At 41.3% G+C, this 22857-nt stretch overlaps 1 protein-coding gene across 17 annotated transcripts in view; it reads right to left on the bottom strand.

Moving 5' to 3' along the window:
* NCKAP5 (NCK associated protein 5) overlaps positions 1 to 22857 on the bottom strand; it is a 435214-nt gene that overhangs the window by 275756 nt on the left and 136601 nt on the right. For 2 of the 17 annotated variants that reach the window (XM_068687318.1, XM_068687305.1), the window contains exon 1: positions 19350 to 19601. The exons of 11 other annotated variants lie outside the window; for them this stretch is intronic. In XM_068687318.1, the coding sequence (XP_068543419.1) occupies positions 19350 to 19424 (75 nt within the window). In that variant the 5' untranslated portion in view covers positions 19425 to 19601. Of the gene's footprint in view, positions 1 to 19349; positions 19657 to 22857 lie in introns of those variants that run through there. 4 more of the 17 variants (XM_068687321.1, XM_068687304.1, XM_068687319.1 and 1 more) reach the window with 3 other exon arrangements.

Consider the following 22857-nt stretch of genomic DNA (forward strand, 5'->3'; position numbering starts at 1 on the left):
AAGTTAAAAACAACCTTTGAATTCCAAAGAGCAGATAGATAGATAGATAATAAGGATGACAGCAAAAATCCACATATTACTTTTAAGATCCCATTAGTCAAAACTGTTCAAACAGATTGAAACAAAATTTGGAAAAAAAAAAAAAAAAGAAAGAAAAAAAAAACAACTGCTGCATTTAGGTCTTGAATGCCAAGTTCCTACTCAGAAATCTTTTTTACAACTATAATAATCCTGTGAAATTGGGGTAAAACTGCTGCTGATGTTCTTTAAACTGTGTGGCACTATCAGGAAACTCTACATTATTAGGAGATATTTGAGCCCCTCGTCTCCAATTTCCAGATAATGTACTGACTTAATCACCACTCTCCACAATACAAAGCAGGCAATCTTTCTGTCTTTTGTTCATTTTTTACATCTTAGAACAGTTGCTTTTCAGTCTTCTATACCCCATCTACTCCCACATCTGTCTCACCCTACATAGCTGTTCTTTACAATTCCTGCCATGCTTATTTTTGTTGCTACATTGAAATCTTATGCATAATTATGGGAGGTTGCTATGGAGATTATGTGTGATTTGTCATGAGGAAAATCTATTGTGTTTGAGATAATTCTGCTCACTAATGACCGCCAAATCTTTCTTCTTCCCCTGCCGGGGATTAGGAGAAGCTACCTGCATGGGTGTCACCAGCTGCAAGCCAAGCAGACTTCATGAGCAGGACAGTGTGCTCTGCACAGAGGACAAAAACTTTCTCTTTTTAGACAGACGGATATGAACTTGTACGGGGTGGGGTTTTCACAAAAGGTAGGTGTCAGTGGTTATGAAGTTAATTTTTTCCTTTGGTGAAAATCCCTTAGTCAACGTGTACAACTTCACACGAAGAAGATAAGGCACAGATAAGGTCCCAAACTAGATGCAATTTAGGAACTTTGTAAATGATCTTGCTAGCAGTGCCTCAAAACATTAAGTCCTCTGTTCCTAGTTCTGCATCTTTTTTAGAGCCAGGAAAGTTTACAGTGTGATTGATTACGGCACATCAGTCACGAGCAATTCAGGCCATCCAGTTTGGGCTGAACAATAGCTGAAACCTCTCATGCTGCTTTCAAGCAAGGTCACGGTTTAGTTCCTCCTCACCCCATTTAACAACTTCCCTCCTTCCTCAGGCCGGGACTATCTAGGAAAGTGTACCTATTTGCATAGCAAGTGGACAGAGAGGCACAGGAACACACTAAACATTTCCACCATGGAAGAGTCGCCAGAAGAATTCACAGGGACTTGGTAGGAAAATGCCCCCATATCAGGCAGGGGAGGTGCAGCACAAAGATGCCAAACTCCTGTGGGCGAGGAAATGTACTCACAGAAACACACATTTCATAAGGAAAGTGCAATTCAAGGAGCTTTTTTAAAAACCTTTTCACGTGACAACTCCGAAGTCTAAACTAAATCCTCCACCGATCACAGGCATCATTCAGTGCGGGTCATCATCACGAGGTTAGTGCAGGTGTGATATGCTCTACCACCCAAAAATGCTGGGTGGAAGGGAAGGAGCAAACCATACACACAATAAAAAAATAGCAAAAGCTTTAAAAACTTCAAAACATTCATCATCATCTACCATTCATTCACTCCCTGTAAGTGACCCTTTTCATTTTTACTGCCCTCCTACAGACCACCTTGCAATTTTTGTTTTTATTCAATTAGTTATGGGCGTTTGCTGGCCTAAGCAATCCTCAAATGAGCAATATCAGAAACATTCAGACTGAGCTTGTAACAGAAGGACAAACACACCCTGAGGTGTATGTATTTTTATGCAGAGAGCTGTATTGCCGCATAATCTTGCATTAACCTACTGTTCAGTACTGCTGACTACGAGCACAGGAATACATCTGAAATGGAGAGACTCCTTAATTAAAATCCGACTTTTGATAAAAAATATAACTACTATGGCCAATTCTTTGATTCAGTGATTTAGACTTCAGAAGCAACAGGACTTTGAACAATTCTTTTGTGTCTTCCATGCCCTACACTGTGCACTTACCATGCAGCCTGGCTGATGCTGGCAGCACTTTGATTGCTGCCCTACCATGCTCAGGAGGGGCAATCTGCTTCAAAAGCTGCGCAAATTGATTGGCCTGACTTTGGTGACATTAAAAAAAAAATATAGAGTTTGCTCTGGTGGTTCACAATGTTGGCAGAACCCTTGAATGAATTTACAACCTCATTATGCACAAATGGGAATACATTATTCTATATACTGCTAATGTTACAATTGGGTTGAATAATAGAACTTTTTAGTATTTAAAAAGCTCCTCTACAACACTTTCAAAGGTAGTTGATAAAATATGGCCAGGTAAAGCCAATTATTGACTTGAACAAAGCATGACTCTATGCATTTTTAAGCCCCTTTAATTTTTGACAGTTAGAACTAACATAAAGAAGTCAGTTTTTTTGTTTTGTCTTGTTTGTTTGTTTTAATCAGAATAAATGAGAGAAAGGAAGGGATGGTGGTCTGATAATCAATTGCGTGCCTTTCTTATACTCTGAGGCATACTGGTCTTGAACGCTGTGTACAAGAAAATTGTGCAATTCATTCTGTCCCTGATACACACCAAAGATGTTCTCCCAAAGAAAGGGTGAGTAGAGGTGATCTGGAAAGGGCTTTTAATCTGTGTGATAAATTGCCAAATGCCATTACATTTAATGAGTCCCATCAATGCAGTGCAGGAATAGCACATATAAATAAATAAATAAGTAAAGTCCAATCAAAAAACTCATATAAACAATTACATGAATTAATAATAAGAATCCTATTAATGCCTACATAATTTAGAGAAGTTAATGAAGCCAATTTTTACTAATGTATTTGGTGCTCTGAAGTCTAATTTTCTAAACAGATCTTAATACTCCTTTTCCCTATTCATCCCTCACCACCACCACCCATTTAAGAAATGAGCTTTTCTAGAAAAAAGCATGAAATTTAATGGAAAATTGTATTTTCTTCAGGATTTTAGAACTGCATTGTGAATCCCTCTTTGCTTTAGAATACCCAGTGGCTTGAATAAACAAAGCTACAAGGCACAGAGCCATCATTTACAACTGTAACAATTGAGAGTCCATAAAACCCTTAGTAGAAGACTCTATTGTTCTCAGTTTTCAGCTCCTATTACTGTCATCTTGTTAAAATTAAATAAATAAATAAGTGTTAAGGAAATGTTTCAAAGGGGAACCATCATTCATGTACATACACATTGTCAGGAGAAGATTTTTACACCTCAGCACCTGCACATAGGAAAACAGACCTGTCTTGACCTGCAATGAAGAAATGAGGTTCTGAGTTAAACCCCCCTGCACTTCTTTCTAAGCAGCAGATACTATTTGTGAATTTCCAAGAAATAATTCTTGGTCATTTGATGGTTAAAAAAAACATAAGATTGAATTTTGGTCAGAAAATCAAAGCTGTGAACAAGAAGCATCCACAAATCATCAGGTGTAATGAAACCTGTTCTGGCTAGTTCTACATTAGGAGAAATTAGAAAAAAAAAAATGTGTTGTTTGGCATCAACAACTGCTTGCAGAAAATGTTTTTGTGATTTTCATGTACTGGCTTTGGCAAATCCACTTTTGCCCCAGCTCCAGAAATGACTTCTGTGCTCAGCGACTGGGAATTACCACGAGTTTAGCATTGATCACAGCAGAGCCTGGGACTGAATCTCAATCCCTGCAGGGATCAAAGTCTAAAGCTGCCATTGGCCCCAGCAGGGCCACGAGGCTGTGCCCTGTCCTCGCTTCCCACTAACGGGGTTTATTGGACCGGTCATAGGTCTCCCTGTAAAACCCAGGAGTGAAGCAGTTTCTCGATTGCACCGAAAGGCACAGCCTCACCCTGTGCTTTCCCCAGCTGTGCTGAGATCCAGGCGCCTGACTTTGTTCCACATCCAGCGAGGGCAGGCTAAAACAGAAACCTGCAGTTAGTTAGGTAATGTGCAGTTAGCTAGTGTGAGGATCTTGCTGACACCTTTGCTAGGAGAAGTGTTCACCTGCTGTCTGTAAACAGTTCTTCAAAGCTGGCTGCTTACAGCTGCCACCCAGCTTGGCACAAACTAGAGGGCTGGCTCCAGCTCCGGGAGCAAGTCAGCTTTTTGTTAAGGATCCTCACTGGGAGTCAGCCTGGGAGATGTTCCTGCACATCACCTTTAATCATCCTGGTGCTTAGTGTATTTATAACCTCAGTTCTCATCATCTTTGAATAGGGGAATTCAGATTTTTTTTTTGGCCATCCTCTTGGTACTGCTTACCAGGCCATACATTTGCAAGGGGTCACTTTTGGGTTGCCCAAAATTGTTTCAGGCACTGCTACCTGAGAAAATTCTTGTACATGTATACGACATATACGTGTTTTATTTATCATTTCTTAAGTAAACCATGGCCAAAAAAAAAACACAGCACCATGTTATCTGTAAGGCATTGGGCTTCATGAGATGACTCTGCAGAAGTAAAATGACATTTTAAAGCTCCTGGTGATGTCTGTTTCAAGTTGCAGTGCAACAGAAAGTGATGTTACCAGCTGACATCAGTCATATATCTACTTTTTAACAAGGAAGGAGTTCACAGATACGTATTCTCTTAACAGCAGTGATACTGTTTTCTACTATTTTCCCCTTCTCCTAATTTAACCTTATCTTCCATTTGGTAAGCATATCAGATCCCTTCTGTCTTGCTAAGCAGCAAATATTGATTTTTTATTTATCTGTTATGAGAATGTATTTAAAAAATAAAGATTTTATGAGAAGGTAAATTTACATCTATATTTTCACTTCAAGCTAAAACTAAACTAATAGAAATAAGCAATTGAACAACAAAGCTGAAATTTACCTAGGAAGCTGTACATCATGTTCAGTCCAATCACACACAAACAGTAAACATATTAGGTTTAAGTGATTTTCATCAAAGATTATAAATACTACAGCATTTTTTTTTTCCTGAGGAATATTTCAATGAAACGTATTTGTAATATTCTGTCCTGTGAGGCCAATGGAGAGAAAGGTTGTAGCACAAAAGCTGCTGTATGAGAGCATGGAGCAGCAGGTGCCTTAAGAAGCTGGCTCTGCAGCTGGGTATCTTCCGAGGGTATTAACCATGCACAGCAATGCACATCAGCTGTGCCTCCACATCATCTGTGCCAGGCTCCCAGCACCTCCAACATGACAAATAGTTTAACTGCCAAAGGAAAATAAAAGAAATAAAAATGAAATTATAAACTTGGGAAGGTCATAGGCCAACTCTCTGTCATGGCAGGGCCAGAATAGGTGATGGAGAAGATTTGTTTCCCCAAATCCTGGGCCTTCGAATGGTGATTAGGGAAGGGTAAATAGGAAGGAAGTAATGAGGTTGAAAGCAATCTCTAAAATAAATGAGGCTGGGTGTTGGAAAGCAATAAGGGTATGCAAAACCCATCCTTATGTGCATAGTGGGCTCAGCATGAGAGTCTAGATAGTCTGAGATGTGCCTGTCTTCACTGCCAATGAAGCGAAGAAAAGTGCCAGTCCCACAGAATCAGGAGGCTGAAATTTCAAACAGTGGTGTGGGTTTCCACTGGAGAAGGGCTAGACCTCAAGGAGGATCTTGTACGAACAAAAGTGAGTCATGGTGTTGTCCAGTCTGCACCGTGAGCTAGATTTACACCCTTAATGAAGCAGTAGGTCTCTTGCTTAGGTCTTGGACTCCAAACAATAACTGGGTGAGACATTGCCATTGTCATTAGGGTGTCATACCCGTATTTGTTCTGGAAGAACAAATCATCTCATCTCTGCTTAGAGATGTTGGTATCGATGCTTCTTCCATCTCAAAGGAAAGTTGAGATGGCCTCAGAAACACTTGGCATGTCTCAGCAGGCTCCAGAAGTATGGCATTATGTACTGTCTGCAGCTCTGCCTCACCCCCCTAGTCAGCCTCAGCCCCCTAAAAACTGAATATACCTTCCCAAAGGGTCACAACACTAGTTACCCTGTTCAACTGCAAGCCAGATACTAGAGTTACACACATCCTCTCAAGTAAGATACGTATTTCAAAAGGATTCTGACTCATCCCAAATCTCCTTCATTTCAACAATATTTTTCTCACTCAGTTGCTTGCGAAAGTGTAAGCTCATTATGCGCTGTCCAACACTCATCAGAAGATTATCGCGTATTAATTTTAAAACCTAATATTGCATTTCTTCCTTGTGATAAAGTTTCTCAGAACAGAGAGCTAGAAATTACTTTAGAGTGGCAATTTGTAAAGAAGATTAGTCTGGCAAAGTGGATCTGAAGAGTTTGTTTCTAATTATTTCCATAAATGAGCTTTACAGGAAATTCTAATAGCGAGTTCCAATAATCAAGCAATTTATGCCAAAGTAAGCTGTAGTATTCTTCACTTTCAGATACTGCATTTATTCCATTAAGATCCATAGACGTTTGAGAATAACACTCAAGTTCTAAAGTAACAATGAACATTTATTTCATTATGAATTTTACAAAGTACTCACATCTTGTGCTTGCATTTGAGTTCTGTGTAATTGTGCCTGATACCAAAAGGAATTTTATCACATTAGGTGGGCTGTGTCATGCATCTATGATCAACTCGAAGCATTATTTCACAGCTCAGCGCTTTGAGCACAGTAAGAGGAAGGTAAAGGCTTTGGCTATCATTTTGCATATGCATTAATGTCAACCTGGTAAAGAGCACTGCCTTTAATAACATCATGCACCTTTTAGGTTGCTTGCAATGGAATAAACACTCTGGGATGCATCATTTTTCCTCAGTATCTGCCTTCAAAACTGCAATCACAAGATCAAAGTGACAGCAAAGAAAACTGCACGTGTACCCTCAGCTACACAGGTACCCTGCTTTCGGAGTGTATGGGCATTCACTCCCTCCATTTGGACAGGAATTACGTAAAGCTCTAACAAAGCAAACAAGAACATCAGTGAACCCATCACATACTTCATATATTGTCTCCAGCATTGTTTTCTGAGACCATCTGTTTGTGTTTCAACCTGACACAGATATATACATCCTATATGGAAAGATCTCTGTGAGCATATACCCTGCCTGTCTTCAACAAGACCTTACCCCAAAGCAGATGAGTTGCAAGACTGACATTTCTGAAGCAGGGTTCATGTTGAAATGCTTGCAGTGTGGCACTAAGCACCTGGCAGCAGGCAGTGCTGGGATCCTGGCAGTGACAGCCTCGCTGCTGCCTGCCTGGTGCTTCCCAGACGCGGAGATCTGAGGGGACTCATCTCATTGAGGAGAGCATGTCAAATATTTTCTAACTAAACATGAGTGAGATTTTTTGCCAGTCAGAACGGTAGACGCATTCATAGTTCCATGTCACTAGGAGAGAAAGTATTTCCACATTTCAGTCTTCTGTGTTAGTTAATAAAAATTGGTGATTGCATCTATTATTCTCTTGCAAGGCTTAATATTTCTGCCTTCGGCTCAGTGATGCAGCCCAGATAGCTTTAAATGAAACAAGCATGAAAGAGCAAAAGAAAGAACAAACTGCTGAGAATCTTCTGTGACGTTTCTCCCTTCACATGCTCACTTACAGGGGGACTCAAGGAAGAAACACCCAATTGCAGCTCTTTCTAGCTTATAAGTCTTCCCTAAACTGCAACCTATTTACGTGGTCCCCTTCACCAGCTTACCCAAGAAATTCAGGACGTGTGGAAGGAGAAATAACAAACCATCCACTTCATCTTTCCCTTCTCATTCTACACGAGGAACGTTCACTTTGACAGAGTGAACTCTCTGTCAAAGCACGGGGAAACAGAGTCAGCACAGGGAATGGGAAACCAGGACGTGTTGCTCCACAGACTGGCACTCTGCTTGTGGCTTGTCAGGCTACACAGCCTTCCTTATAATGCTCTGTCAAAACCAATATTATGAATCATGGATGTGGTCATCATGTTGGTCAGGTGCGTGCCCCATAGCTTGGGTTGCAACCTACTGACCGGCTGCACATGAAGCTTAAAAATCAGCTGCCTGAGAGCACTTCCCACAAGTGCACAAATCAGCTCTGCTCAGTAAAGTGCAATTAAAAGAAGAGGCCATCGTGCTGCTGCAGAAAGCGTCGATTGTGCACTCAAGTGCTCCACTGGAGCCCCCTTTGCCCCTGCCAAGGCTCCCCCTGTGCCCCTCTGTCTGTTTGGATTGCCGGGCAGGACTGCAAGTCGGCTAACAAACAGCGAATTTACGGGCTAACGAGCAGTGCTTTGTTGAATGCTCCTTTGATATAAGTTCAACCATGATCAAATGTGCTGGCAAACAAAGCTAAGGGCTAGCAAACACGCTGGAGAGGAGAACAAAACTGTAAAGTGACCTATAATATCAGGACACACTGCAACTTGCAATTATTGAATGATTTAGAGTGAATGAGGAGAGGGAAAATTAGTGTAAAAGGGCACCTAGGAAATTGTGAGGTATTACACAAAGATGGGGTCTGAGGGAGGCTGCAGCATGACTGCAACAGAGTACCTCAGCTCGAAGGGGGAACAGTCCTTACCTGGGATGTTACTTGATGTTAATGCCATGTGGCAACCATCGCCACAACTGAGGGGTGCAATACACAGAGCGAGCAGCTTTTCAAGCACTGCAAGGAGCCAAAATTTTGCCCCATGCCTCCTGAGGGTAGACAAGAACTCCGCAGGAAGCTGAGGAACTGTACAATCCCCATTTTCTGCAGTTCAGAGAGAAGTTTGGCTTGTTTTTTTATCACTGAAGCCTCTTGTAATAAATTCAACCTTACACTGCTGAAAGGGTGTTAAATCTTGGTTTTCGGCAGGAATTCCAGAACCCGCTACTGGCCACTTGTTTTATTTATTTAACCTTCACAGGAAGACACGCAGGGCTGAAGCCATTGCAACTGTGTCTACAAAGGGACATCATTCATGAGGTTTCTGTACGTGGCGCTAGCACAAAGGTACAGGGAGTCCAGAGTACTGTGGATGTCAGTGATAGGGCAAAAAGGACTGAGCTATTTTAAAATTACATACTTATTTCTCTCAGTTTCATCACGGAGACAAAGAAATCATTTTCTTTCCCTTTCCTGTACTGAAAATAACTTTTCATAAGATTTTTTTATCAGCTAATCCACATTTTATTGCTCTCTTTACTAACTCCGAGGAAATATGTAGCTTATTTTAGCAAAAATTTCACTGCAGATTATGGTAGCTTGAAAGTTATGTGATGAAACCCAAAACCAGACTCAACGCTGGAGATTTTCCACTTCATTTCAAATGAAAGGTGTGCCAAGCTCACAAATACTCCTCTGAAGGCAGCCAAGCAAGTGCAGGATAACACAGCATCTGAGTTTTGGTTGTTACAAGTAAGTAAAGCCCCAAGCCAAGCAAACTTTTGTTCCTATTAAAAGCCAAACAGCAGTTGGAAAACGGCTCTCAAAACCCCTGTTACAGCTCAGACTTGACTACCTGCTTTCTGGGAGCACCTTTCAGGGTACAAAAAGTAGCAGCAGTAATGTACCTTCCCCATCCTACACCAAAAGGAGGTGCACAGAAGGCACCCACAGCACCTTAAATAGCATGAAATGGGTCTTCAGCAACACTGCATACTTGGTCACAGTCATTCAGACTAAATAAGAAAAGCATAACATAAGTAAAGCTGCTCTGCTCCTCTGGAGATTTCCTATTCTGTGTAGGCTGTGACACACTTCAGAAGAAATTTGTTGTAGCATTTACTTAGGACTGACCTCGCTATGACAATTCAGCTGCAGAGCGGTTTAGTCTAATTTATTTACTCTGGCAAATAATCTACCACGTCTGACCCGACAATACAGATTACAGCCATTCCCACGTGTTTGAAATACTGCTTAAAAAGGTAAGGAGAGAGCTCCCTGAGCCTCTCTATAGCATGTAATCAGTAAGTGCTTACTGATAGAGACACTCCGCACTGAGACTCGCCTGATACTGAGTAGTATCTGCTCATCAGGGAGCAGATGGTTATTTCTAAAAACCAGCCTAATTCTGTAACCTCTCGCTGCCCAGGTTAGAACAGCGATGAACTGATAAATGGCAGGGAATCCAGATGTGCCTTTCTCCACCAGCACAAAGCCTGCTTGCTGTGCACCCTCAGCTATGCTGTTAAGCCACTTCTTGAATGAAGACAAGCTCAGCAGATGTAGAGAAATTACTGCTCGTGTTTTAGGGCCTTTGGTTGTATTTAAAGGTGCAGGCTTTCGAAGTTTGATGTGTTCCCAGCTATAAGAAGATGCTATAATGAATTAATATAGTAAGCATGTAAATGAACATCCCAAAGAGTCTGGTACAAAAGAGTTCCTTCATCATTACCTAAATACTCTGGTGTCCTTTATGAGTTTGAGACCACCTAGAGTTTCATTCCATAGACTATTAAAATGCAAGGGTTCTCTTGGAAAAAACACAAACAAACCACAAGTTTCTCTGTAGCATGCAGGGATCAGAGCTCTAAGGGCTCAGAGCTTCTCGCTGGATGGCTGGGATGAAGGACGAGCAGGACACAGGGCGCCCAACCCACCCTCACCCTTCTCAGCATGGGAACTCATCCCATGACACCCTGCACTCCTCTGCCCCCTCTCCATCCCTTTCCCCTTTCATCATTCTTTATAAATACCATCATTTCCTGGCTACTCCCCGTGCTATTTGTGCTGTTTTTACTATCTTGTTTACATTGAAACTTCCTCTCCTTTACAATTCCCTGGCCATATTTACGTTCCCATTGCAGGCTAACCCCCTGGGCGCACAGCACACACTGGGGAGCTCTGCAGGGCTTCCTGCCCGGGGGAGCAGCTCATTGCCGTGCTATTTTAAACTTGATGTTTGTTAGTTATCTCCAAGATAACATCGGATGCTGACTTACATGGATCAAGGAGAAAAATCCAGCTCTCCTTCATTAAAAGCGTTTGTCCTATTCTGCCTGAAGCCAGCGTACAGTAGCCATAAATTTCAGAGCTAATGAATGGTATCTCAAGGAGCCGAGCTTTAGCGGGCTGCCTTGCTTGAGTTCTGTCATGAAAGTCATTTCTGTACTTGCTGAATCCTGGATAAACAGAGGTTTTAAATGCTGGAACAGTGTCAAGGGTTTTACAAGGCTGTCACCATTTATTTACTTGTGCAGCAGAGTCTGAAGGAGCATATGCTTGTAAGTTACTTTGCCTACTGGGGGAACCAGAAGATGTGTGACCGTCTTGTGAAATTAAGAGGGAAACAAGGAAACTATTAGTAATATGGAAGAGCTGTGCTATTAATACCCCATGTCATTAGGGTGTCAAACATGCAGTATCTTTAACTTCACATCTTCATCTCCCTAGATCCATTCATGGCCATAGTTCTGCTTGTCTCTGAGCAGATCCCGTGGCCTCCTGCACTGAGACAGTAACTGCTTTCATCTGTCTGCCACAAGGAGATCTGATTTTAAATATACTTGGTTTGCCTCATCTAATTCCAAGTTGGCAGCACAAAAACTAACTGGAAACTTATAATGAGAGTGTAAAGAAAGCACAGATTAATGTCAGGTGAGAAGCTAAAAATCCTGGTGACACAAGCCAGATTTCCTACTCCCAGTCAATCTTTGCACAAATACATAGCTGACTATGTAAAATGTCTAAAACACAGAGATTTGGCAAATACAAGACTTTCCACTTATAATTTTCCCACTTTCCATTCTCCTTGTAGTCATATACCCTATAAAAAGATTTATTGGGAGGCTCCAATAAATGTTGGTATTAGCTATAGCTGTATATACCCTTACCATGTCAATCCTTGAAGGTCTGCATTCGCACATTTTTTATTAACGGAGCCCCATGCCACAGATCTTACACTAATTGTTCCCTCACTGCAATCCATGAAGCATTCACCAGGATTAAAACTTGGAGGTAAAACCACAAACTATCAGTCTCTGTGGGAGCTTCACTCAGGCAAGAGGCAGAAAATGAGGTATGAGATGCGGTCTTCTTGGCAGGCCCCTTGCCAGAGGAAGCTCTGCTGCAGAGGATAAGCCAGAGCCACGCACGCTCTGCTATGAGGGATGAGCTGGAGCTTTTGCTTAGGTAACCAGTGAATTTTTAAAAAGTAATGCTAAAGCAGAACCACAATGTACCTATCTATTTCTGTACTGGCAGCGCCTGGTAGGTATTTAGCCAAACAGATGTTTGTTTGATTATCGTTGTAGGGGAAACAGCCCTCCAGAGAGCTCTGGACTCCTGATGATGTGTGTCTGCATGGTGCTTGCCTCCCAGTCGGCACCCAACAGGCAGTGAGCAGAGTGAGGCACTGCCGCTGTGCGGCCCCATCTGAGGCACCCCCTGCCTCATTCCCCAAGGGCTCCAAATATCCAAAAATGCCTGGGGCCTAGGCATTTCCCCAGCTAGGACTTGAGCCTTTGCTGAGCCTTCCTGAGGTTGACGTTTGGACCCTCACGCAGGAGCAGGCAGAGCATCGTACATCATCCAACGCCCTTCTTATCTCAACACTGTCCCAGGCTGGTGAGTTCAGAGAACTTGGAAAAATAAAAAATGGAGCAGCTCCCTGATAGATTTTCCTTGGGATTACAAACTTCTAATTAAGATTTTCAAATGTAAAAATCATGGGTTAAGCTGAAGCCACTGTCACCAAACATGACGGAGTATTAAAACATTACACAACGAAGCATAAACAATGTGCTTCATTTGTCCATTTGCTTTACAGCCAGCTGAGAGAGTATTTAGGTCATTACATCTAAAATGCCGTTGCATTAAGCCATCTCTCGAACAGCACCACATCCAGGTAATAGCAGATCTGCAGGTTTCCCAATGCCTTCCCAGAAAGAGAAAAAAGCTGCAATTAGTACATCACAGGATTTCATAGGAAAGGTGTCCAGGGCCAGTCTGGTGGCTTCTACTTAAATGTTGTATCATGTCAAAAGGTTTGGGTGATGTCAGGAAAGTGATTTCAGGATGTTAAATTTGAATAAATAAATAAATAAATCCCATAAGAAACACAAGCAAGGATTGGAATAAGAGAGGACAGACTGCAGAAAAGCATGATTGATTGCCAGTAGCAGAGGGCAAGCATGCAAGGGAGAGAGGTCCTTGCACAGAGCCTCTCCAGCACGAGCTGCAAACGCTGGGAGCCGCACTCAGGAGCCGAGCTGTGTGCACAGACTGCACTTAGCACTGACCCCACATCTGCAAGTTAGACCAAGAAGGGGGAAAATAAATAAATATTAATAATAAAGTTCTTGAAAACCAGAGACAAATCCAGGATTTTAGATGTATGTCAGGATTGGAATGAAAAATAATTCAGAAGGGATTTCACTGTCTGTATTACACGTCTGCTTTTGAGTATTGCTCCATCAAACGTGCCATCAAGGCATGTTGGTATCCACTTCCACAAATACAAGCATACATAGTATGTGAAGAGAAACCTCAGTTTTGAGAGAAAAGATGTAAGATACTTTACTGCAGGTAACAGTGAACATACACAGGGCATGGAGCTGTGCTGCCCTCAAGGTCCTCAAGGACCAGCCACGTCCATCAGCCCAGCCAAGCTCCTAAGTTAACGCGTGCTGGCTACCAAAACATCTTTAAAATCATGTTGCCAACCATCAGTAGTAATTACAGGGAATATCCACCTCTTAGCAGTTGCATTCAAGGCGCGTCTTCTTCAGTCCTGTTCTACCTTGAATTTGCTCAATCAGTGTTTGCTGTACGTGCCTTATTAGGTGCTGGCCTTGCCTAGTAAATATTTTGCCAAACAGATGTTTGTTTGATTAAAATTATACGGGAAATAGATTGAGTTCTGTGCCTGTGACGATGTACTGCAAATAACTTCCCAGCTTTTGAATACCTATGAATTGAAAACAGGAGATGTGCAGCAATCAGTTGACAAGGCTAGAAATGTCTCCAGTGATTCACCTGACAAACCACGTACAAGCATGACATGGAGAGAAGCAAACCCTTTGAGCCAGCCGGACCCTACTCAGAATATCTGCGGGTTTTAGCCAGCCTGTCACTGTATGTGCAGCCCAAACCTTCCCTTTCCCATATGTCTGGCAGTCTGCAGTGGGACCATATGGGATCGCAGGATAAGGAAAGCACCACCACTATCTAGGCTGATATGCTGATGGCGCGGTCAGAGAGGCTCTGCTCGCTATTTGTAACGACAGAGTTTTACCTGGTGCTGCTTGATTGTTTTCCATAAAACAGGCAATAATTCACAAAGTCATTGTTTACCCTCACATTAAGTATAAAGACTCTCCAGTAAGAGCTAAGATTTACTTACAATTTGAGTAATATTGTCAAATCTTCCATTCGTTTTATTTTGAGGAGTAAATTTCTTTTACTATACACTGCTGACACACTGCATTTCTCTTCTTGCCTCTAAAAACACACAGCTATTTCCAGAGTTTATTCTCCTACTAAGCTTTGAAGACATTCACTATATTCCATATAATACATCTTTTAAAATATCATTTTATGTCATATTTTGGAGCCTGAAGAGTGGATTACATAGGAGAAATGAACACAGTAGACGGCGAAGTTTGAGAAGAATTCGAGTCACATTTCAAAATGAAAATCCCCAAATTGGATTTTAAAGCTCCTATCTCAGGGAAGAGTTTCCATGCAATTTGATTTCTGTCCGAGGCAGGGCCAAGGATCAGAACACAATCCAAAGAAAATACAAGTTGCAAAGATCCTTTCCTCAAAACTCAGCCTGTGCTGAAACTACATCCAACTCAAAGGTATTACGGGTAGGGAGAACTACTCTGGACCAGAATATCAAGAAAGTGCAGCAACTGGACCAATGTTTTATTACTGCCACCAAACCAGAACCATCGCTGTTTATTTATGGGAAGGTGGCTAGTTCTGTACAAGGATAACATACTGCATTAATAGACAAATCCCTGTTTCTTTCCAGGGCAAAATTCCTTTCAGAGCTAAAGAAACACAAAATGTAACTAACAAATAGCTGCTTTCTGTAGCATTTGTAGGGAGAGGCTGATGAACCCCTTGTGCCTTACCCAAATGTGATTACATTCTGTTGCCTGCTAGTGTTGAGTGCTTATTAATCACTTTTAAAGCCAATTTATGAACTTGGCTTGGAATCCTGTTCTTACAACATCTTTGCTGTTCTCCTTGGCTTTGTTTTTAAAATGATAAAAAGTACAATGAAAAACATTGCCTGAACAGATGTTGTGTTCTTTTACAAACCAGCAGGAAAACTCAGATTACCAGTCTTGCTTCGTTAGAGGAAATTTTACAGACAATTTTATTTTCACCCGTTTAATTACAAAGTAAAATTTCACTCCTCTGAAGCTTCTGTTTCCATAGTTAAACAAAACCAGGCACCAAAAGGAGCATCTTCTAATTTTGAAAGTCCCCAGTCCTCTGCCAAACATTTGGCTTAGCTTAATCACACAGAACAGCTCCACTGCATAAATAGGAGCATGATATTAAGTGACAACTGAACAAAAAATTCTGTTAAGCATGATCATTCACAGTTAAGTTTCCTCTGAACTACAGTACTTTCTTTTAAGTTTCGGAGATGCATAGTAAAAGTATTTCTGGATTTGTTCAGAATGTTTCCTGTGCCTACATAAGCAAACATTTTCTCCGAGTACAGTGAAACAAACAGGAGAATGAAATCAACTCCATTATATTTATTTTACTTCATAGCTTCTGGGCCGGATTCAATAAAAGCTCTATCTGATTTTAGTCTGTGTGACAGAACATTAAAAAGATGGGGTATTTATTTGATTTAGCACTGACTACTTTTGAGCAACAAATGATAATTTCCTGCTGATCCTTGTTTACCATGACTTATTCATGGGAATGATGCTTTAAATAGCCCAAGTCCATAGGATGTCAACTTCTGGAGCTTGGACTGGAATGCACACAGATCTTATTAATTAACGAGGCCTGGGAAAATAAATGGGATAGAGAAAATGTATTTGGGCTCTGAATTCAGCATGAGAACAGAGTCAGCATTCAGATTCGAAGCCAAATCAGAGCAAGCATTCAAATATGCATGGAATGAGGCTCCTAGCAGCGGTTATTGTGAAATTCCGACGCTGTGACAGAAATCTCCTGACATTTCCCTCATTTCTAGCCAACTCAAAGCAACTTCCTTCATTTCCTTATTCCTTTACTCACCTGGCCTTGGGACCATAAATTGATACCCCAATCCTGCGAATTTTCACTGTACGCCTAAGGTGATCAGGCCCTCGTTGGATAGAAAGTTAGGGAAAACAGGTGCTGTTACAAGCTGCCTGCACATCAGTAATCACCATGCTTCTCTCAGAGCTAGGCACAAAGTATGGGCTCATAATTAGCAGCTTTCTGCTGCTTGAGCTCTGTTTTCATGAGAGGTAGAACCGAGCATGCTCTGTCCACCTGCAGCAGTGAAAACTGAGAAAGGCTCAAATCTCATCTTGTCGCAGCTTCAAAAATTGTGTTTTGCACACCTGCATAAGTACTTCCTCCTAATTAACACTTACTGCAACATGTTGGCAAAACTGCCAACCTAATGAATAAAGGATGAATTACGTTCATGTCTGAGCATTGTTTGCAAAAGACTATTTGTTACTGAGCGTCCTCCTAGGCTTTCATGACTTATCCCTGCAGAATGGGCAGGGAAATACCTCTGTTGGTATCAGATTTCCGAATTATTTGTACAGCTCTGATGCATGGGAATGTACATGGGAGCTCTGTGCATCACTCTCAGCAGACACTGCTCTATGTCCACACTTCACCCAGTAATTTACCTTTCTGAATTTTGGTTCGTGCTCTGCCAAAGAACATGCAGTTCAGCCTAAAACTCCACCTACACATTTTCTTTTCCAGCATCTCCCATTCCCAAAATGTGAAGGATATTTCTTTTCTTTGCTCTTCTGTGTGAAGCTTTTGTTTGAGGAAAAGCGCTGTCCTTTTGAAGGCTTTTAGGTGCATGAAAGCAGGCTCCCTAGCTTAAGAAACTCTCATGGGAAACCCATAGTTTCTTTCCCTTCTGCATCAGCACCAGGAAAAGCAGGAACATGAGGCCACCAACAGCAGCACAGAGCAGATACAGCCCATAGTTAGACATTTGCTCCAGGTGGGCCAAATTCAACTCCGGTAATCGCAACAAACACTTTGAATGCAAAAGTTACATGAAGATTTGGAGAGTATCTTGGATTTTTTTTCTTTGAATCACAAGAAATTAAAGGCTTCAAGAATAAGTTTTAAAGATCTCTTGCAAGTTCTCAAAAATATTTTCGAGTTCATCAGTGTCTGACCTTCACCACACACATTTACATTGTTACATCTTTCTGTTTTAATATTCTTTTGTATTCGTAATCATTCCTGGAAATGGGTTGTTTGAACAGTATCACAAAATTGTTTGTAGAAAAAATACATTGCTTTATTAATACACATACTAATGCCAGTTCCTTGTACTGCTTGGATTCCTAGCCCCATTTTTCCTTTCTGAAAAACTATGCTCGGCTTGGAAGGCTTTCCATATGCAGAATTCCCTCCTGGCTTAACAAGGCTGATGTCACCACTGTGCAATTCTGGGTTAAGCCGCAGTGACTCCCCTGATCTCCATAAAGCTGTAACAGCAGAAAACTGGAGTAACACAGCAGTGAGTCACACCCAGGCAGCTCTACATGTGGAAGGGTTCTGGATGTGTCCGAAGAGTAATCAATGAATGCTTCTCGTTTTTACCATGTGCTGGCTGCATTGCACTATGAAACGTGTTCAGTATGCCAAAGTACACGTAAAAAACTTACACAAAACAAAGAAACTAAGAGTTGATTTTGATGTTCATGATCTGTACAGATCAGTGACCTGAAGCTATTTGAGATACCAAAGGTTATCATGTTATGAGACAGCAAAATTGATTAAATGGTCCTGATGACACAAAGTCACAGCTTATTAAGCCTTAGTAAAACAGTGTCACACACGGCTTTCTTCCCAGGTTGGTGCCTGAGCTGCAGCACTGTGAGACAAACTCTATGTTTTTATCAAGCAGAAAGGTTGGGATTTCGGCCTAGGAACAAGGCAGGCATTCAGTTCTGCGCCCCGCATTTGCAGAATCAGGCGATGTAGATTGCACATTTGCATATATGTTACACTTCCTTCTTTCCGTAATCTGCTTCTTCTATAACAATTCATACCAAGGGACTGATAACGAAAAACAGTTCAGGGAATTTCCCAGAAGAAACAAACATCAAATGCAACGTGCACTGCATCGTTCTATTTAAAGCACTGGTAAATGAGCCAACAAACTACTGTCCATGAGCATTACATCACATGTTGCCACGTTTCTCTGAGGCTATATAAAGCTGTAACATGTTCACTAATGAATTGCATGGTATGTTCAGGCCATATGGCACACCGGAATTGTACAGTACAATGCTCTGTTTGTGGGGGTAAATAACAATCCATATCTGACATCTATATCATCGCCAGTTTATGAAATGTCTCCCAAGGAGACTAAATGTTAAAATAAACAGTAAATATTTTACTGCTCGCTCTCTTGAGTGCTTGTTACCATTTTGCTTCTATATTATTTGTTTATAAAATCATTTGTGCTAATAAAAAATATGTTGGCGTTTTTGGTTATTTTCTTCTATGTCCCAATTTCATTGCTGTTGTGGGAATAGAGAAAAGGTGATTGGCTACCGTTAGTTAGTCTCAAAAGCTCCAGCTGCTGACTAATTACCCTTTGGAAAAGCAAACATGGCTGTTTCCCGTATCTCCACTACACTTTCTTATTTCTAAATATGAAACTACAGGAATGCAAGGCAGTTAATATGTCAGGTTTTATTTACATAGCTCTTCAGTTATCATGTGGAGCAACATATCTGCCCAACCTTTTGGATTATAAAAGGATTTTGTTGAAAGATAAAATGCTAGGGAATGGGTTAAAGTATGTAAATAAATTTAAACAAACACATAAACAAAAAGCAGAACCCTCAGACTATCTCTGTGCATTATGGCAAATGAAGCAGTAATCTCATAATACCCTTTGATGATGAGGCCTCTCCATTAGCTAATAGCTGGTTTTAAACACAGTCTTATAATAATTCTACCAACTAAATACACATTTTTAAATGAACAGACACACATGTGCATAATCGCTCTGATTTATAAGGTAAAAAATGTACAACATAATGTCGTACTAAAAAAACACAATTAGTTTTCTTCATTAAATTTTGAACAGTGCATGCCTGTATGCAACCGAGCAGCCCATGATAAAAATATCTCCTGAAGTCAAACCAGCTCGGAGATACCCACACAGCTTTCTGACAAGGTGCTGCACCCCCAGGAGCAGCCCTGCTGGGAGAGCAGCCCTACCTTGAGCAGGAGAGATGGCGAGCCATGCAGGTCACTGGATGGGGGCACATCACCAGGGCTCCAGCAGCCGCTCATTCTAGGTGTGCAAGTCCTGGTCGTGCTCAATCAGAAAAGCAAGAGTCTTCTCCTCAGCCCGAGCTTGGCTGCTCTTCCGCTTCTTGTCAATATTTAACTAGTTTGTCAAGCTGGATTATATCGCCTGTCCTAAATCATACTCCTTTCATTCCAACTCAGCGGGTGTGCTTCCAACGCAGCCTCTTAGGCAAATATTGATACCTTATCAAAGCCATTTGCTTGACCTGAAAGGTACCCAGATTTCTTCCTGAGTGCATTATCATACATAGGCAATATGGTTACCAAACCAGTGGACTGAAGAGAAACTGATGGGGTAAAAAAGCTGTAATGATTTCTGTGTTTGACAGCAACATGCCCAGAAAACAAGGACTTACTTGGATTTGCAGCATTTCCTCAGGATTATTTGCCACAGAAGGAAGCATATATAAAAGTAGCATTCACAACAACAGGAAGAATTCCAATCCACCCATCCTTTTCAGCAGACTAGTACCAAATGGCCTGCTTTACAGACTTTTCCTCTGAAGGCTGGGACGTGGCCGGCAGCTGCCCACTCCCTGTACAGACCCCACAACACCCGGAGGGGCTCCTGGGCCTACAAACAGGCCTCTTCTGTTTGACTCACTGAAGATTCAACTATACACTATTACGGACAGGCTTACGTGGCTTTGCTTTTTGCTCTACTTATGTACATTTATTTGCAGGCTAAGTGAGTCTCTCAGGCACAGGCAATTTGCCGACACAGGCCTCAACGGAACAAAATTTTGCTCTGCAAATTTAAAGGCATCAAGCAGGAAAAACAATGATGCAAAACCCATATGGTGCTTCAAGCTATGGTAGTTAACACTAAAAAGTCAATTATCACCATCCCGCTGGAATATTTTCTCTCAGGAGGTACAATTTTTTAAAGAAATATTACAACGCCTCAGTCATTTGTTGAAGGAAAATAGTGACTTTCAACAACAAATTTCACTTATTGGAAAAAAATAAATAAAAAAAATCCAGTTTTGCTCTCTTAGTGGGTTATCAGAGCAGAATCACTACAACTGGGCCTGACCCCAAGGCCACTGAATGTTCTGGAAGTTTTCCTGCTCCCTTCTCGGGGCTCAGGGCTGGGCCAGGCCACGCCAGTACCTGCACTGGGGCCTGGGGGCGGATTGCCTCGGTGCCCCTACCTCTGCCTCCTGAGACCAAAAATCTCACAAGATGGTTTGAGGTTGATCTATACAGTCTTGTCCCTCATTACGTGATTTCAGACCACCAGAAACTGACAGAAGCTCACATTTGCCGTTCAGACAGATGGCCACGAACCTTCATATTCATTGCCAGTCAGTGAAATCGTGTATGCAATAGTCGGTTACTTGAGATAAAAAGGGATTCTTAACCTGCACCCGATCTCTTGAGCAACCTAATTCCCCTCCCCTTCCCTGCTGCTGCTCTGAAACCCACAGCCTGTACCGAAATAGATGCTGAGCCTCAAACAGTCAAAAGCTATTTTGTAGTTCTACATCCAAACCACGTACAACTGGTCTCTGAAACCAGGGGAACAAATGCTACTCTTCCGCAGCAAGACATTTTCATCTCTGATAAATATTAGCTGACGTGCAATAGTCACGGGGAAATCAGCTGACCCATATTTCCTAACTGGGGGAGCTACGAAATGGGGAAGTTTTCCGTGATGCTGCCACTGGAGGCACTGAGCTGCTGAGGGCTGTGAACCCTCAGACCACAGAGAACAGCATCACCGCGTGCGGCAGCGAAAGGATGAATTGCATTGGCAATCACTCAATAGAAGATTTTCATGTGGTTCTTTACATCCTGAAATTAGCTTAAAAAAAAAAAAAAAAAAAAAAAAAAAAGTGAAGGCTTTCCAGTTATGCCTTATTAAATGTTATTTTTCACTGGGGACGTATCTCTGTGGACTCATCACTGTCAGCAAATGCAGCCACTGGTAGGAGGAGGCAGACACCACTGGGGGTGTTTTGTCCCAAGTGTATTGTCACTAAATGTAATTTTGGTGAAAATTACCTCTAATACCTAAAATCTGCAGACCCAAAAAGGAATTTTTAGTAATCCCAGTTTGTATAAAATTTGAGAAAATGCCAAAAATTTTCGACAGCAGAAGCCGTTAGAAAAGACAACACTCTTGAGTCTAGAATGTTTTTTTACTATGAAACTGAAACACTGCTAATGTTTTCAGGTGCTTTCTGCATTTTTTTTTTTTTTTCAAATAAATAATTGGATTCAAAGTTTGCAAACCAAAAGGGAATGCAGAAAAACTGAAAACACTGAAACTACGCCGAATATTGTAAGCAATACAAAGCATCTCAGAAGAATTCACTACAAATTAGGTAAAGCGCAATCTTTGTTTACTGAATGCAATTCTGACTGCTTATTTATTTATTTATCGAAGCATTGCGTGAGCTTCCCCAGCCAAGCTGTTTGGGATGCCAGCATGAATAGCTTTCCACATCTGCTGCCAGCTGATGTCTCCCCTGACAGTATTCAGAGCTGAAGACCAAAATTTCACATAGAGCAGAATTAGCTCTTTAATAAGTGAGTCTGTGGACCAGCTCAGCCTAGTATAAAGCAGCAATTTAGTGGTTATGTGGCTTTTGGCAATTGTCTCCAAAATCTGCCTTTACCACAGCACCCACATCGAAGAGTTACGTGTTTCTTTCATCACAAATCCCTGTTTTTGCATTCTTAAAAAATACTTTAAATGAAATGGGCACCTCGAAGCATATTATTATGTTGTGAGATGTTCTCTGTTGTTTGCAGAACAAGAGTAAATTCTGACCTCAGAAGTAAATTCTGACCTTCTGATCTCAGTCCAGATCCTTTTCTTGAAAGCCATTTACGCTTGTGTATTGGTTTTGCACTTGCATCAAGGCAACATTTTCCTGGTACACACTGCAACGATCTTAACTCACAGATTCACTTAAGCATCTTAGACATACCCATTGAGGTCGTACTGTCTTCCAATGAGTGCTGAATGCATTCTGTCAAACTCCCACGGCCCCCAGTGGAAATTAGTCCAAAATGAAATGAATAAATAAATAAATAAATAAATAAAATCTACCAACAACAAAAAAAATGCATCATGCTTTGTGTTTGGGAGAAAAATGAACTGTCTTGGTAGCTGCCACATTTGTGTGCCAGAAATTGTTGTGTGGGATTTTAAAAGGTGCTTACTTTTGGCCTCTGTTCCCAGTGAAATCAGTCAGTGATTAAACTTCCATTGACCTCAGTGGGAACAGATTTAAACTAACATTAAGCATTTTAAAATTCAAGTGTGCAAGTTTTACGTACTAGACAACATACCTTTCCAAGCACTATTTTATTAAACCTTTTTCTCCATCAAATCTATTGGCAATGAATCTTTTGCAGTAGATGTTGGAAGAGGCTGAATAAGTGCAATTGTTTTTCAATGTCA

Source organism: Anas acuta, chromosome 6 (assembly GCF_963932015.1).
Source record: "Anas acuta chromosome 6, bAnaAcu1.1, whole genome shotgun sequence".
NCBI classification, from domain to species: Eukaryota; Metazoa; Chordata; class Aves; order Anseriformes; family Anatidae; genus Anas; species Anas acuta.